Source organism: Mobula hypostoma, unplaced genomic scaffold (genome assembly GCF_963921235.1).
Source record: "Mobula hypostoma unplaced genomic scaffold, sMobHyp1.1 scaffold_108, whole genome shotgun sequence".
Classification (NCBI taxonomy): domain Eukaryota; kingdom Metazoa; phylum Chordata; class Chondrichthyes; order Myliobatiformes; family Myliobatidae; genus Mobula; species Mobula hypostoma.
Window position 1 is genome coordinate 290,114 of NW_026948197.1, and position 17,387 is coordinate 307,500.

Consider the following 17,387-nt stretch of genomic DNA (forward strand, 5'->3'; position numbering starts at 1 on the left):
AGAGAGATGGGGGGTCACTGCCTGATCCGGGGGGGTCAGAGAGAGAGAGGGGAGTGAGAGAGAGAGATGGGGGGGTCACTGTCTGATCCGCGGGGGTCAGAGAGAGAGAGGGGAGTGAGAGAGAGAGATGGGGGGGTCACTGCCTGATCCGCGGGTGGGGGGTCAGGGAGAGAGAGGGGGGGAGTGAGAGAGAGAGATGGGGGGGGTCACTGCCTGATCCGGGGGTGGGACAGAGAGAGAGGGGGGAGTGAGAGAGAGAGATGGGGGGGTCACTGTCTGATCCGGGGGGGTCAGAGAGAGAGAGGGGGGGAGTGAGAGAGAGAGATGGGGGGGTCACTGTCTGATCCGGGGGGGTCAGAGAGAGAGAGGGGAGTGAGAGAGAGAGATGGGGGGGTCACTGTCTGATCCGCGGGGGTCAGAGAGAGAGAGGGGAGAGTGAGAGAGAGAGATGGGGGGGTCACTGCCTGATCCGGGGGGGGGGGTCAGAGAGAGAGGGGGGAGTGAGAGAGAGAGATGGGGGGGTCACTGTCTGATCCGGGGGGGGGGGGTCAGAGAGAGAGAGGGGAGAGTGAGAGAGATGGGGGGGTCACTGCCTGATCCGGGGGGGGGGGTCAGAGAGAGAGGGGGGAGTGAGAGAGAGAGATGGGGGGGTCACTGCCTGATCCGGGGGGGGGTCAGAGAGAGAGGGGGGAGTGAGAGAGAGAGATGGGGGAGTCACTGTCTAATCGGGGGGGTCAGAGAGAGAGAGATGGGGGGGTCACTGCCTGATCCCAGGGGGGATCAGAGTGAGAAGGGGTGTGAGAGAGAGAGATGGGGGGGTCACTGTCTGATCCGGGGGGGTCAGAGAGAGAGAGGGGAGAGTGAGAGAGAGAGATGGGGGGGTCACTGCCTGATCCGGGGGGGTCAGAGACAGAGAGGAGGGGTGTGAGAGAGAGAGATGGGGGGGTCACTGCCTGATCCGCGGGGGTCAGAGAGAGAGAGGAGGGGTGTGAGAGAGAGAGATGGGGGGGTCACTGTCTGATCCCAGGGGGGATCAGAGTGAGAAGGGGTGTGAGAGAGAGAGATGGGGGGGTCACTGTCTGATCCGGGGGGGTCAGAGAGAGAGAGGGGGGAGTGAGAGAGAGAGATGGGGGGGTCACAGTCTGATCCGCGGGGGTCAGAGAGAGAGAGGAGGAGTGTGAGAGAGAGATGGGGGGGTCACTGTCTGATCCGCGGGGGTCAGAGAGAGAGAGGAGGGGTGTGAGAGAGAGAGATGGGGGGGGTCACTGTCTGATCCGGGGGTGGGGGGTCAGGGAGACAGAGGGGGGGAGTGAGAGAGAGAGATGGGGGGGGGTCACTGCCTGATCCGGGGGTGGGACAGAGAGAGAGGGGGGGAGTGAGAGAGAGAGATGGGGGGGTCACTGTCTGATCCAGGGGGTGGGGGGTCAGAGAGAGAGAGGAGGGGTGTGAGAGAGAGAGATGGGGGGGGTCACTGCCTGATCCGGGGGTGGGACAGAGAGAGAGAGGGGAGTGAGAGAGAGAGATGGGGGGGTCACTGTCTGATTCGGGGGGGTCAGAGAGAGAGGGGGAGTGAGAGAGAGAGAGATGGGGGGGGGTCACTGCCTGATCCGGGGGGGTCAGAGAGAGAGGGGGGAGTGAGAGAGAGAGATGGGGGGGTCACTGTCTGATCCGGGGGGGTCAGAGAGAGGGGGGGGAGTGAGAGAGAGAGATGGGGGGGTCACTGCCTGATCCGGGGGTGGGACAGAGAGAGAGGGGGGGAGTGAGAGAGAGAGATGGGGGGGTCACTGTCTGATCCAGGGGGTGGGGGGTCAGAGAGAGAGAGGAGGGGTGTGAGAGAGAGAGATGGGGGGGGGTCACTGCCTGATCCGGGGGTGGGACAGAGAGAGAGAGGGGAGTGAGAGAGAGAGATGGGGGGGTCACTGTCTGATTCGGGGGGGTCAGAGAGAGAGGGGGAGTGAGAGAGAGAGATGGGGGGGGTCACTGTCTGATCCGGGGGGGTCAGAGAGAGAGGGGGGAGTGAGAGAGAGAGATTGGGGGGGTCACTGTCTGATCTGGGGGGGGGTGCGGGGACAGAGAGAGAGAGGGGGAGTGAGAGAGAGAGATGGGGGGGTCACTGTCTGATCCGGGGGGGTCAGAGAGAGAGGGGGAGTGAGAGAGAGAGAGATGGGGGGGGTCACAGTCTGATCCGGGGGGGTCAGAGAGAGAGGGGGGAGTGAGAGAGAGAGATGGGGGGGTCACTGTCTGATCCGGGGGGGTCAGAGAGAGAGGGGGGAGTGAGAGAGAGAGATGGGGGGGGTCACTGTCTGATCGGGGTGGGACAGAGAGAGAGAGGGGGAGTGAGAGAGAGAGATGGGGGGGTCACTGTCTGATCCGGGGGGGTCAGAGAGAGAGGGGGAGTGAGAGAGAGAGATGGGGGGGTCACTGTCTGATCCGGGGGGGTCAGAGAGAGAGGGGGGGAGTGAGAGAGAGAGATGGGGGGGTCACTGCCTGATCCGGGGGTGGGACAGAGAGAGAGGGGGGAGTGAGAGAGAGAGATGGGGGGGTCACTGTCTGATCTGGGGGGGGGGTGCGGGGACAGAGAGAGAGAGGGGGAGTGAGAGAGAGAGATGGGGGGGTCACAGTCTGATCCGGGGGGGTCAGAGAGAGAGGGGGGGAGTGAGAGAGAGAGATGGGGGGGTCACTGCCTGATCCGGGGGTGGGACAGAGAGAGAGGGGGGAGTGAGAGAGAGAGATGGGGGGGTCACTGTCTGATCTGGGGGGGGGGTGCGGGGACAGAGAGAGAGAGGGGGAGTGAGAGAGAGAGATGGGGGGGTCACTGTCTGATCCGGGGGGGTCAGAGAGAGAGGGGGGGAGTGAGAGAGAGAGATGGGGGGGTCACTGCCTGATCCGGGGGTGGGACAGAGAGAGAGGGGGGAGTGAGAGAGAGAGATGGGGGGGTCACTGTCTGATCTGGGGGGGGTGCGGGGACAGAGAGAGAGAGGGGGAGTGAGAGAGAGAGATGGGGGGGTCACAGTCTGATCCGGGGGGGTCAGAGAGAGAGGGGGGAGTGAGAGAGAGAGATGGGGGGGTCACTGCCTGATCCGGGGGTGGGACAGAGAGAGAGGGGGGAGTGAGAGAGAGAGATGGGGGGGTCACTGTCTGATCCGGGGGTGGGGGGGTCAGAGAGAGAGGGGGGGCAGTGAGAGAGAGATCGGGGGGGGGTCACTGCCTGATCCGGGGGGGGCAGAGAGAGGGGGAGAGTGAGAGAGAGAGATGGGGGGGGTCACTGTCTGATCCGGGGGTGGGGGGTCAGGGAGAGAGAGGGGGGAGTGAGAGAGAGAGATGGGGGGTCACCGTCTGATCTGGGGGGGGGTGCGGGGACAGAGAGAGAGAGGGGAGAGTGAGAGAAAGAGATGGGGGGTCACTGTCTGATCCGGGGGGGTCAGAGAGAGAGGGGGGAGTGAGAGAGAGAGATGGGGGGGTCACTGTCTGATCCGGGGGGGTCAGAGAGAGAGAGGGGAGTGAGAGAGAGAGATGGGGGGGTCACTGCCTGATCCGGGGGTGGGGGGTCAGGGAGAGAGAGGGGGGAGTGAGAGACAGAGATGAGGGGGTCACCGTCTGATCTGGGGGGGGGGTGCGGGGACAGAGAGAGAGAGAGAGGGCAGAGTGAGAGAGAGAGATGGGGGGGTTAACTGTCTGATCCGGGGGGGGGGTCAGAGAGAGAGGGGGGAGTGAGAGAGAGAGATGGGGGGGTCACTGTCTGATCCAAGGGGTGGGGGGGTCAGAGAGAGAGAGAGAGAGAGGGGGGAGTGAGAGAGAGAGATGGGGGGGTCACTGTCTGATCGGGGGGGTGTCAGAGAGAGAGGGGGGGAGTGAGAGAGATGGGGGGTCACTGTCTGATCCGGGGGGGGGGTCAGAGAGAGAGGGGGGAGTGAGAGAGAGAGATGGGGGGGTCACTGTCTGATCCAGGGGGTGGGGGGGTCAGAGAGAGAGAGAGAGGGGGGAGTGAGAGAGTGAGATGGGGGGTCACTGTCTGATCGGGGGGTGTCAGAGAGAGGGGGGGGAGTGAGAGAGATGGGGGGTCACTGTCTGATCCAGGGGTGGGGGGGTCAGAGAGAGAGAGAGAGGGGGGGAGTGAGAGAGAGAGATGGGGGGTCACTGTCTGATCTAGGGGGTGGGGGGGTCAGAGAGAGAGAGAGAGGGGGGGAGTGAGAGAGAGAGATGGGGGGGGGTCACTGCCTGATCCGGGGGGGGGCAGAGAGAGGGGGGGAGTGAGAGAGAGAGATGGGGGGGTCACTGTCTGATCCGGGGGTGGGGGGTCAGGGAGAGAGAGGGGTGAGTGAGAGAGAGAGATGGGGGGTCACAGTCTGATCTGGGGGGGGGTGCGGGGACAGAGAGAGAGAGGGGAGAGTGAGAGAGAGAGATGGGGGGTCACTGTCTGATCCGGGGGGGTCAGAGAGAGAGGGGGGAGTGAGAGAGAGAGATGGGGGGGTCACTGTCTGATCCGGGGGGGTCAGAGAGAGAGGGGGGAGTGAGAGAGAGAGATTGGGGGGTCACTGCCTGATCCGGGGGTGGGGGGTCAGGGAGAGAGAGGGGGGAGTGAGAGACAGAGATGGGGGGGTCACCGTCTGATCTGGGGGGGGTGTGCGGGGACAGAGAGAGAGAGAGAGGGCAGAGTGAGAGAGAGAGATGGGGGGGTAACTGTCTGATCCTGGGGGGGTCAGAGAGAGAGAAGGGAGTGAGAGAGAGAGATGGGGGGGTCACTGTCTGATCCGGGGGGGTCAGAGAGAGAGGGGGGGAGTGAGAGAGAGAGATGGGGGGGTCACTGCCTGATCCGGGGGTGGGACAGAGAGAGAGGGGGGAGTGAGAGAGAGAGATGGGGGGGTCACTGTCTGATCTGGGGGGGGGTGCGGGGACAGAGAGAGAGAGGGGGAGTGAGAGAGAGAGATGGGGGGGTCACTGTCTGATCCGGGGGGGTCACAGAGAGAGGGGGGGAGTGAGAGAGAGAGATGGGGGGGTCACTGCCTGATCCGGGGGTGGGACAGAGAGAGAGGGGGGAGTGAGAGAGAGAGATGGGGGGGTCACTGTCTGATCTGGGGGGGGTGCGGGGACAGAGAGAGAGAGGGGGAGTGAGAGAGAGAGATGGGGGGGGGTCACAGTCTGATCCGGGGGGGTCAGAGAGAGAGGGGGGAGTGAGAGAGAGAGATGGGGGGGTCACTGCCTGATCCGGGGGTGGGACAGAGAGAGAGGGGGGAGTGAGAGAGAGAGATGGGGGGGTCACTGTCTGATCCGGGGGTGGGGGGGTCAGAGAGAGAGGGGGGGCAGTGAGAGAGAGATCGGGGGGGGTCACTGCCTGATCCGGGGGGGGCAGAGAGAGGGGGAGAGTGAGAGAGAGAGATGGGGGGGTCACCGTCTGATCTGGGGGGGGGTGTGCGGGGACAGAGAGAGAGAGAGAGGGCAGAGTGAGAGAGAGAGATGGGGGGGAAACTGTCTGATCCGGGGGTGGGGGGTCAGGGAGAGAGAGGGGTGAGTGAGAGAGAGAGATGGGGGGTCACTGTCTGATCCGGGGGGGTCAGAGAGAGAGGGGGGAGTGAGAGAGAGAGATGGGGGGGTCACTGTCTGATCCGGGGGGGTCAGAGAGAGAGAGGGGAGTGAGAGAGAGAGATTGGGGGGTCACTGCCTGATCCGGGGGTGGGGGGTCAGGGAGAGAGAGGGGGGAGTGAGAGACAGAGATGGGGGGGTCACCGTCTGATCTGGGGGGGGTGTGCGGGGACAGAGAGAGAGAGAGAGGGCAGAGTGAGAGAGAGAGATGGGGGGGTAACTGTCTGATCCTGGGGGGGTCAGAGAGAGAGGAGGGAGTGAGAGAGAGAGATGGGGGGGTCACTGTCTGATCCAGGGGGTGGGGGGGTCAGAGAGAGAGAGAGAGGGGGAGTGAGAGAGAGAGATGGGGGGGTCACTGTCTGATCGGGGGGGGGGGTGTCAGAGAGAGAGGGGGGAGTGAGAGAGATGGGGGGTCACTGTCTGATCCAGGGGGTGGGGGGGTCAGAGAGAGAGAGAGAGGGGGGGAGTGAGAGAGAGAGATGGGGTGTCACTGTCTGATCCAGGGGGTTGGGGGGTCAGAGAGAGAGAGAGGGGGGGAGTGAGAGAGAGAGATGGGGGGGGTCACTGTCTGATCGGGGGGTGTCAGAGAGAGAGGGGGGGAGTGAGAGAGATGGGGAGTCACTGTCTGATCCAGGGGGTGGGGGGGTCAGAGACAGAGAGAGAGGGGGGGAGTGAGAGAGAGAGATGGGGGGTCACTGATCCGGGGGGGGTCAGAGAGAGGGGGGGAGTGAGAGAGATGGGGGGGTCACTGTCTGATCCAGGGGGTGGGGGGGTCAGAGAGAGAGAGGGGGGAGTGAGAGAGAGAGATGGGGGGGTCACTGGGTGGGGGGTCAGAGAGAGAGGGGTGAGAGCGGGACTGAGGGAGAGGGTGGGATGTGGGAGAAGGCAAGGGAGGGCGGGGGGGGTTGGAGGAAGGGGGGGTGGGAGAGCGAGGCGGAGGGACAGTGGGGGAGGTACTGCAAGCGGGGTGACAGAAGGGAGGGAAAGAGAAGCCGGGTTTCGGAGAGGGGAAAGAGGTGTTGGGGTGGGATTCAGAGGGGAGAGGGGAAAGTAGAGAGGGAGGAGGGAGGGTTGACAGAGTGGAAAGAGGGGGGATGAGGAGGGGAAAGGGGGGACGAGGAGGGGAAAGGGGGAACGAGGAGGGGAAAGAGGGGGGATGAGGAGGGGAAAGGGGGGACGAGGAGGGGAGAGGGGGGACGAGGAGGGGAAAGAGGGGGATGAGGAGGGGAAAGGGGGGATGAGGAGGGGAGAGGGGGGACGAGGAGGGGAAAGAGGGGGGATGAGGAGGAGAAAGAGGGGGATGAGGAGGGGAAAGAGGGGGATGAGGAGGGGAAAGGGGGACGAGGAGGGGAAAGGGGGGAACGAGGAGGGGAAAGAGGGGGGATGAGGAGGGGAAAGGGGGGAAAGAGGAGGGGAAAGAGGGGGGATGAGGAGGGGAAAGGGGGGATGAGGAGGGGAGAGGGGGGACGAGGAGGGGAAAGAGGGGGGATGAGGAGGGGAAAGAGGGGGGATGAGGAGGGGAAAGGGGGGACGAGGAGGGGAAAGAGGGGGGATGAGGAGGGGAAAGGGGGGATGAGGAGGGGAGAGGGGGACGAGGAGGGGAAAGAGGGGGACGAGGAGGGGAAAGAGGGGGATAAGGAGGGGAAAGAGGGGGGATGAGGAGGGGAAAGGGGGACGAGGAGGGGAAAGGGGGACGAGGAGGGGAAAGAGGGGGATGAGGAGGGGAGAGGAGGATGAGGAGGGGAAAGAGGGGGGATGAGGAGGGGAAAGGGGGGACGAGGAGGGGAAAGAGGGGGATGAGGAGGGGAAAGGGGGGATGAGGAGGGGAGAGGAGGATGAGGAGGGGAAAGGGGGGATGAGGAGGGGAAAGGGGGGATGAGTAGGGGGGGATGAGGAGGGGGGGATGAGGAGGGGAAAGAGGGGGACGAGGAGGGGAAAGAGGGGGACAAGGAGGGGAAAGAGGGGGCTAAGGAGGGGAAAGGGGGTTTGAGGAGGGGAAAGAGGGTGTTGAGGAGAGGAAGAGGGGGATAAGGAGAGGAAAAGGGGGATAAGGAGAGGAAAGGGGGATGAGGATGGGAAAGGGGGCTAAGGAGGGGAAAGAGGGGGTTGAGGAGGGGAAAGAGGGGGACGAGGAGGGGGATGGGGGGCTAAGGAGGAGAAAGAGGGGGCTGAAGAGGAGAAAGGGGGTTCGAGGAGGGGAAAGGATGGATGAGGAGGGGAAAGAGGAGGATGAGGAGGGGAAAGAGGGGCTAAGGAGGAGAAAGGGGGTTCGAGGAGGGGAAAGAGGGGGTTGAGGAGGGGAAAGAGGGGGACGAGGAGGGGAAAGAGGGGGATAAGGAGGGGAAAGAGGGGGGATGAGGAGGGGAAAGGGGGACAAGGAGGGGAAAGAGGGGGATGAGGAGGGGAAAGAGGGGGGATGAGGAGGGGAAAGTGGGATGAGGAGGGGAAAGAGGGGGACGAGGAGGGGGATGAGGGGGCTAAGGAGGAGAGGGGGGTTCGAGGAGGGGAAGAGGGGTTCGAGGAGGGGAAAGGAGGGATGAGGAGGGGAAAGAGGGGGACGAGGAGGGGAAAAGGGCAGAGACGGGGTGGGGGGGGGACAAACTGGGTCCGGAGGTCGGCCCACACGGACCCTCACCTTGACGTAGATGGCGAAGCGGGGGTTGTCCGCCTGCGTCCGGCGGGTGTACGAGAGGCAGGAGCCCTCGGAGAGGCAGTAGGTCCAGTAACACTCAAACCGGCTGCAGAACTGAGAGAGAGAGAGGGCAGGACAGATCTCAGTTAAGAGACCCCCCCACCCTGGGGACAGACCCCAGTAAACAGAAATCCCATCCCCTCCGGGACAGATCCCAGCCAAAAAAAACCCCATCCCTTCCCAGACAGATCCCAGTAAACAGAAACCTCACCCCACCCCCCAGGACACATCCCAGTAAAGAGAAAACCCCCACCCCCGAGACAGACCCCAGTAAACAGAAACCCCCCCCACCCCCCAGGGACTGATCCCGGTAAACAGAAACCCCCACCACCACCCCCTGAGACAGACCACAGCAAATAGAAACACCCCCCACCCCCCCGGGACAGATCCCAGCAAACAGAAACCCCCCACCCTGGGGACCCCAGCAAACAAAAACACCCCACCCTGGAGACAGATCCCAGCAAAGAGAAACCCCCCCACCGCCCTCCCGGGACAGAGCCCATCATATCTAACCACCACCCCACCATCCCAGGGACAGATCCCAGAAAACAGAAACCCCCCACCCCCCAGGGACAGATCCCAGCAAACAGAACCCCCCCACCCCCCAGGGACAGATCCCAGTAAACAGAAACCCCCCCACCACCCCCCGAGACAGACCCCAGCAAATAGAACCCCCCACCCCCCAGGGACAGATCCCAGTAAACAGAAACCCCCCCACCCCACCCCGAGACAGACCCCCCCAGCAAATAGAAACCCCCCCACCCCACCCCGAGACAGACCCCCCCAGCAAATAGAAACCCCCCCACCCCCCCAGGGACAGATCCCAGTAAACAGAAACCCCCCACCCCCCAGGGACAGATCCTAGCAAATAGAAACCCCCCCCACCCCCCAGGGACAGATCCCAGTAAACAGAACCCCCCCGGGACAGACCCCAGCAAACAGAAACCCCCCCACCCCCCAGGGACAGATCCCAGTAGACAGAAACCCCCCCACCACCCCGGAACAGATCCCAGTAAACAGAAACCCCCCCCACCACCACCCGAGACAGACCCCAGCAAACAGTAACCCCCCACCCCCCCGGGACAGACCCCAGCAAACAGAAACCCCCCACCCCCCAGGGACAGATCCCAGCAAACAGAAACCCCCCGGGACAGGTCCCAGTAAACAGAAACCCCCCCCACCCCCCAGGGACAGATCCCAGTAAACAGAAACCCCCCCCCCACCCCCCGAGACAGGTCCCAGTAAACAGAAACCCCCCCACCCCCCCGGGACAGATCCCAGCAAACAGAAACCCCCCCCACCCCCCCGGACAGATCCCAGTAAACAGAAACCCCCCCCACCCCCCCCGGGACAGATACCAGCAAACAGAAACCCCCCCACCCCCCCAGGACAGACCCCAGCAAACAGAAACCCCCCACCCCCCAGGGACAGATCCCAGTAAACAGAAACCCCCCCACCCCCCCGGGACAGACCCCATCAAACAGAAACCCCCCACCCCCCAGGGACAGATCCCAGTAAACAGAAACCCCCCCACCCCCCCAGGACAGACCCCAGCAAACAGAAACCCCCCCACCCCCTGAGACAGACCCCAGTAAACATAAACCCCCCCGCCCCCCCAGGGACAGATACCAGTAAACAGAACCCCCCCCACCCCCCCGGGACAGACCCCAGCAAACAGAAACCCCCCACCCCCCAGGGACAGATCCCAGTAAACAGAAACCCCCCCATCCCCCCAGGACAGACCCCAGCAAACAGAAACCCCCCCACCCCCTGAGACAGACCCCAGTAAACATAAACCCCCCACCCCCCAGGGACAGATCCCAGTAAACAGAAACCCCCCCCCCCACTGCCCGAGACAGGTCCCAGTAAACAGAAACCCCCCCACCCCACCCTGGGGACAGATCCCAGCAAACAGAAACCCCCCACCCCCCAGGGACAGATCCCAGTAAACAGAAACCACCCACCCTTGCGTGAGATGGTGCCAGGATGGGGAGGGGACTTTGGGACTAGGGGTTGGGGGTGATGGGACGGGGAGGGACGTCGGGAGGGTGACGGGATGGTGATGGGACCAGCAGGGACTGTGAAAGGGGACAATCAGACCGGGGATGGAGAACAGAGACTGGGGGACGGAGAACGGGAACCGTTGATGGAGGACGGGGACCGGGGACGGAGAACGGGGAACGGGGGACAGAGTACGGGGACCGGGGACGGAGAACGGGGACCGGGGACAGAGAAAGTGAATTGGGGACGGAGAATGGAAACCGGGGACAGAGAACGGAAACCGGGGACAGAGAACGGGGACCAGGGACGGAGAAAGTGAATCGGGGATGGAGAACCGGGACCGGGGGCGGAGAACGGAAACCGGGGACGGAGAAAGTGAATCGGGGACGGAGGACGGGAACCAGGGGACGGAGTAAGGGGACCGGGGACGGAGAACGGGGACCGGGGACGGAGAACGGAAACCGGGGACGGAGAACGGGGACTGGGGGACGGAGAACGGGGACCGGGGGACGGAGAACAGGGACCGGGGATGGAGAAAGTGAATCGGGGACGGAGAACGGAAACTGGGGACGGAGAACGGGGACCAGGGACGGAGAACGGAGACCGAGGATGGAGAACGGGGACCGGGAGACGGAGAACGGGGACCGGGGATGGAGAAAGTGAATCGGGGACGGAGAACAGAAACTGGGGACGGAGAACGGGGACCAGGGACGGAGAACGGAGACCGAGGATGGAGAACGGGAACTGGGGACGGAGAAAGTGAATCGGGGACGGAGAACGGAGACCGGGGATGGAGAACGGAGACCGGAGACGGAGAAAGTGAATCGGGGACAGAGATTGGGGACGAAGACTGGGGACGGAGGACGGGGACCAGGGACGGAGGACGGGAACCGGGAACGGAGAACGGGGACTGGAGGATGGAGAACGGGAACCGGGGACAGAGAATAGGAACGGGGACCAGGGACGGAGGACGGGGACCGGGGACGGAGAACGGAAACCGGGAAGAAGAACGGGGACCGGGGGACGGAGAACGGGAACCGGGGACGGAGGACGGGGATCAAGGGACGGAGGATGGGGACCGGGGACGGAGAACGGAGACCGGGGACAGAGGACGGGGACCGGGGGACGGGGACCGGGGACTGGGGACGAGAATGGAGACTGGGGACGGAGGACGGGGATCGGGGATGGAGAACGGAGACCAGGGACAGAGGACGGAAACTGGGGACGGAGGACGGAGAACGGGGGACGGAGGATGGGGACCGGGAGACGGAGGACGGGGACCGGGAGACGGAGGACGGGGACCGGGGACCAGGGACGGAGGACGGGGACCGGGGACCAGGGACGGAGAACGGAGACCAGGGACAGAGGACGGAGAACGGGGGACGGAGGATGGGGACCGGGGGACGGAGGACGGGGTCCGGGGACGGAGAACGGAGACCAGGGATAGAGGACGGAGAACGGGGGACGGAGGACGGGGGACGGAGAACGGAGACCGGGGACAGAGGACGGAGAACGGGGGACGGAGGATGGGGACCGGGGGATGGAGGACGGGGTCCGGGGACGGAGAACGGAGACCAGGGACAGAGGACGGAGAATGGGGGATGAAGGACGGGGGACGGAGAACGGAGACCGGGGACAGAGGACGGAAACCGGGGACGGAGAACGGAAACCGGGGACGGAGGACGGGGACCGGGGGTCGGAGGACGGGGAACGGGGGACGGAGGACGGGGACCGGGACAGAGACCGGGGGACGGAGGACGGGAACCAGGGACCAGGGACGGAGGACGGGAACCGGGGACCGGGGACGGAGGACGGAGGACGGGGGACGGAGAACAGAGACCGGGGACAGAGGACGGAGACCGGGGGACGGAGGATGGGAACCGGGGACCGGGGACGGAGACCGGGGACAGAGGACGGAAACCGGGGACGGAGGACGGGGAACGGGGGACGGAGGACGGGGACCGGGGGACAGAGAACAGGGACCGGGGTACGGAGGATGGGAACCGGGGACGGGGGACGGAGAATGGGGACCGGGGGACAGAGAACAGGGACCGGGGTACGGAGGACGGGAACCGGGGACCGGGGACGGAGGACGGGAACCGGGGACCGGGGACGGAGGACGGAGACCGGGGACAGAGGACGGAAACCGGGGACGGGGGACGGAGGACGGGGACCGGGGGACGGAGGACGGGGACCGGGGGACGGAGAACAGAGACCGGGGACAGAGGACGGAAACCGGGGACGGAGAACGGAAACCGGGGACGGAGGACAGGGACCGGGGACGGAGAACGGAAACCGGGGACGGAGGACAGGGACCGGGGGACGGAGGACGGGGACCGGGTGACGGAGGACGGGGACCGGGGGACGGAGGACGGGAACCGGGGACGGGGGACGGAGAACGGGGGACGGAGGACGGGGACCAGGGGACGGAGAACAGAGACCGGGGACAGAGGACGGAAACCGGGGACAGAGGACGGAAACCGGGGACGGAGAACAGAAACCGGGGACGGAGAACAGAAACCGGGGACGGAGGACGGGGACCGGGGACGGAGGACGGGGACCGGGGATGGAGAACGGAGACCGGGGACAGAGGACGGAAACCGGGGACAGAGGACGGAAACCGGGGACGGAGAACAGAAACCGGGGACGGAGAACAGAAACCGGGGACGGAGGACGGGGACCGGGGACGGAGGACGGGGACCGGGGATGGAGAACGGAGACCGGGGACAGAGGACGGAAACCGGGGATGGAGGACGGAGAACGGGGGACGGAGGATGGGGACCGGGGGACGGAGAACGGGAACCGGGGACGGAGGACGGGGGACGGAGAACGGAGACCGGGGACAGAGGACGGAGACCGGGGGACGGAGGACGGGAACCGGGGACCGGGGACGGAGAACGGAGACCGGGGACAGAGGACGGAAACCGGGGATGGAGGACGGGGAACGGGGGACGGAGGACGGGGACTGGGGGACAGAGAACGGGGACCGGGGGACGGAGGACGGGAACCGGGGACCGGGGACGGAGAACAGAGACCGGGGACAGAGGACGGAAACCGGGGACAGAGGACAGAAACCGGGGACGGAGGACGGGGACCGGGGGACGGAGGACGGGGACCGGGGACCGGGGACGGAGAACAGAGACCGGGGACAGAGGACGGAAACCGGGGACGGAGGATGGGGACCGGGGGACAGAGAACGGGGACCGGGGGACGGAGGACGGGGACCGGGGACCGGGGACGGAGAACAGAGACCGGGGACAGAGGACGGAAACTGGGGACGGAGGACGGGGACCGGGGGACGGAGGACGGGGACTGGGAACCGGGAAGCGTTTCTCACCGTGCTGAAGGCCTGGTTGAGCCGGACGGGGTCCAGCCGCCCGCTCTGCCGCGACTGGGCCAGGAACGGGGACAGGGCCTCCCTCCAGAAGGCGCGGTGGGCCCGCACGATGTCCGGCAGGTTGCTGAACATGCAGCCGGGACTCACCTGCCGGGGAGAGACGGGGGTGAGGCGTCTTGCCCCTTCTGTGCAAACTGCCAGCGGTCCCCTTCCCTCCCTCCCTCTCCCTCTCCCGACCCCCAGACGCCTGCCGTCTCGCCGTACCCTTCGATGCCCTGAGCGATCAGGAAGCGATCGACTTGCACCCATGAACATAACCCCCACCGCAGACTGTGGCAGAGCATCCCACAGATCCACTACTCTCCGGCTTTAAAACAAAAATTCTTCCTTACCTCTGTTCTCAGCTTTGATCTGTGCCCTCTCGTGGTGAATATCCCCACCAACAGACAACAGACAATAGGTGCAGGAGTAGGCCATTCGGCCCTTCGAGCCAGCACCACCATTCACTGTGATCATGGCTGATCATCCACAATCAGTATCCAGTTCCTGCCTTATCCCCGTTTATCCACATTAAACTGCATCTGCCATGCATCTGCCCACTCACCCAGCCTGTCCAAGTCACCCTGCATTATCACGACATCCTCCCCAGCCTTCTGGGGCAGAGCATTCCACATATCCACCACCCTCTGGGTGAAAAAGTTTTTCCTCAACTCCGTTCTAAATGGCCGACCCCTTATTCTTAAACTGTGGCCTCTGGTTCTGGACTCACCCATCAGCGGGAACATGCTTCCTGCCTCCAGCGTGTCCAATCCCTTAATAATCTTATATGTTTCAATCTGATCCCCTCTCAGCCTTCTAAATTCCAGAGTATACAAGCCCAGTCGCTCCAATCTTTCGACATATGACAGTCCCGCCATTCTGGGAATTAACCTTGTGAACCTACGCTGCACTCCCTCAAGAGCAAGAATGTCCTTCCTCAAATTTGGAGACCAAAACTGCACACAGTACTCCAGGTGTGGTCTCACCAGGGCCCTGTACAGCTGCAGAAGGACCTCTTTGTTCTTATACTCAATTCCCCTTGTTATGAAGGCCAGCATGTCATTAGCTTTCTTCACTGCCTGCTGTACCTGCATGCTTGCTTTCAGTGACTGATGTACAAGAACACCTAGATCTCGTTGTACTTCCCCTTTTCCTAACTTGACTCCATTTAGATAATAATCTGCCTTCCCGTTCTTACCACCAAAGTGGATAACCTCACATTTATCAACATTAAACTGCATCTGCCATGCATCTGCCCACTCACCCAGCCTGTCCAAGTCACCTGCATTCTCATAACATCCTCCTCACATTTCACACTGCCTCCCAGCTTTGTGTCATCGGCAAATTTGCTAATGTTACTTTTAATTCCCTCATCTAAATCATTAATATATATATTGTAAACAGCTGCGGTCCCAGCACTGAACCCTGTGGTACCCCACTGGTCACCGCCTGCCATTCTGAAAGGGACCCGTTAATCGCTACTCTTTGTTTCCTGTCAGCCAGCCAATTTTCAGCCCATGTCAGTACTCTGCCCCAAATACCATGTGCCCCAATTTTGCCCACTAATCTCATATGTGGGACCTTATCAAAGGCTTTCTGAAAGTCCAGGTACACTACGGCGAAGATGGCAACGTGACGCAGCTCGCGGCGGCCACTCCGGTGGTGATGTCTGTTATCTGTCAGGTAGGGTACCGTGCACAATCCTGACTTGATGGAGACGGACGTGAGAGCACGGAGGAACATCTGGAAAACTTCTGAAATGCCTGTTTCGCTGCCGCTGCTACTGTGCGATCCGGAAACTCCGGAGGGGAAGGCCTCGAAATCCTTGGCTTTGCGTGTTTCAGCGGCCGGGGCGAGGTTGAAGGCGCTCAGCAGAGGATGGCTCCCGGGAGGCTGTATCGGAGGGGCTGGTCGGAGGCTCGAAGTTTTCGGACGGACGGACTCGCTGTCGGCTGCGGTCGGCTGCTTCCAAGGCATCGGCAAGTTGACGGTGCCTGGAGGTTTATGGCAGGGAGTTTCTCCCTTTTGCCACCTGCTATCAGGGACTCGGGAGTCGATCGGGACTTTGAGACTTCTTTTTTTACTGTGCCCATGGTCTGCTCTTCATCAAATTACGGTATTGTTTTGCACTGCTGTAGCTATATGTTATAATTATGTGGTTCTGTCAGTGTTAGTCTTTGGTCTGTCCTGTTTTCTGTGATATCACTCTGGAGGAACATTGTATCATTTCTTAATGCATGTATGCATTTCTAAATGACAATAAACGAGGACTGAGTGTCCTTGTAATCTAATCTAACAACGTGAGAAGCAGCGGTCCCAAAACTGACCCCCGAGGAACAGTAATGGGTCACCGGCGGCTAATCAGAGATTCCCACCCGCTGCCTCCTGCCCCTCAGCCATTCCTCACCCAAGCCGGTACCCTATCCCTCCCTCTCCCCCCTCCCTCCCTTCCTGCCCCATCACTCACGTCCAACAGGAGTCCCAAGGACTGAAGGTTCAGTAATCCGGCGAGGAAGAGCTGAGGTGGAAACAGAGGGGGATACAGGAGGGGAGGGGGGGTGTGTAGGAGGGAGGAGGGATGGCGAGGAAGAGGGGTGGGAGGGGAGGGAGAACGTCAGTCAGGAAAGAGGAGGAAGGGTCCCACATTCTCCCCTCTCCCCCCCCCGCCTTCTTCCCCCAACTTCTGACATCAGCACCTGATTATTCCCTGCATTGCGATTGGCTGCCCGGCCTGGTTCGTGGCCTGCGATTGGCTCCCTGGCCGGATTTGGGGCCTGTGATTGGCTGCCCGGCTGGTTTCGGGACCTGCAATTGGCTGCCCGGCCGGGTTCGGGGCCTGTGATTGGCTGCCCGGCTGGGTTTGGGGCCTGCGATTGGCTACCCGGCCGGGTTCGGGGCCTGCGATTGGCTGCCTGGCAGGGTTCGGGGCCCGCGATTGGCTGCCCGGCCGGGTTTGGTCCGTGCGTCTCTCTCCCGGGTCGAGTTCCAGGCCTGTGATTGGCTGTGACGGGCACCCAGGCCAGGTTCGGTGCAGCCGATTGGCTCCCTGGAGGGGTTTGGTGGCTCAGATGGGTGCAGGGTCTGCGATTGGCTCCCTGGCCAGAGTCGGGGCCTGCGATTGGCTCCCTGGCCAGATTCAAGGCCTGCAATTGGCTCCCTGGACAGAGTCGGGGCCTGCGATTGGCTCCCTGGCCAGATTCAAGGCCTGCGATTGGCTCCCTGGCCAGATTCAAGGCCTGCGATTGGCTCCCTGGCCAGAGTCGGGGCCTGCGATTGGCTCCCTGGCCAGATTCAAGGCCTGCGATTGGCTCCCTGGAGGGTGCAGGGCCTGCGATTGGCTACTCTCCTCTGGGATCTCCCTTGCCCCCACCCAAGGATGCCGGCGAGAGGAAAGGGGAGCCAGGACTCACGTCGGTGATGATACCCAGGTTCCTCAGGTAGGCCGCTTCAGTCTGGATCAGCTCCCATATTGATTCCTGCAGGTGCCTCTGTTGGCGAGACAGAGCCTGGGGGTGGGGGCAGAGAGAGGCGACGGGGAGGGGAGGGGAGGGGAGGGAGGGATGAGGAGGGAGGGTGGAGACAGACGGGCAGAGGGAAAAGACAGTGAGACCGCACTACCCTCTCCCTCATCCAACCCCCAACCTACACCCTCCTCCCTTTCCCCTCGAACACCTCTGTCTACCCCCCTCTCTCCCCTCCTCCATTCCCTCTCCCCTTCCTCTCTCTCTCTCTTCCACC

General features: G+C 63.2%; 1 protein-coding gene across 1 annotated transcript in view; it reads right to left on the minus strand.

The window, feature by feature from the left end:
• Positions 1-17,387, minus strand: part of LOC134341785 (pleckstrin homology domain-containing family G member 6-like) — a 65,408-nt gene that overhangs the window by 27,277 nt on the left and 20,744 nt on the right. The window contains exons 4-7 of the mRNA XM_063039704.1: positions 17,060-17,155; positions 16,117-16,167; positions 13,611-13,757; positions 8,216-8,326 (exon numbers count right to left, since the gene is read on the minus strand). Of these exons, the coding sequence (XP_062895774.1) occupies positions 8,216-8,326; positions 13,611-13,757; positions 16,117-16,167; positions 17,060-17,155 (405 nt within the window). The remainder of the gene's footprint in view (positions 1-8,215; positions 8,327-13,610; positions 13,758-16,116; positions 16,168-17,059; positions 17,156-17,387) is intronic.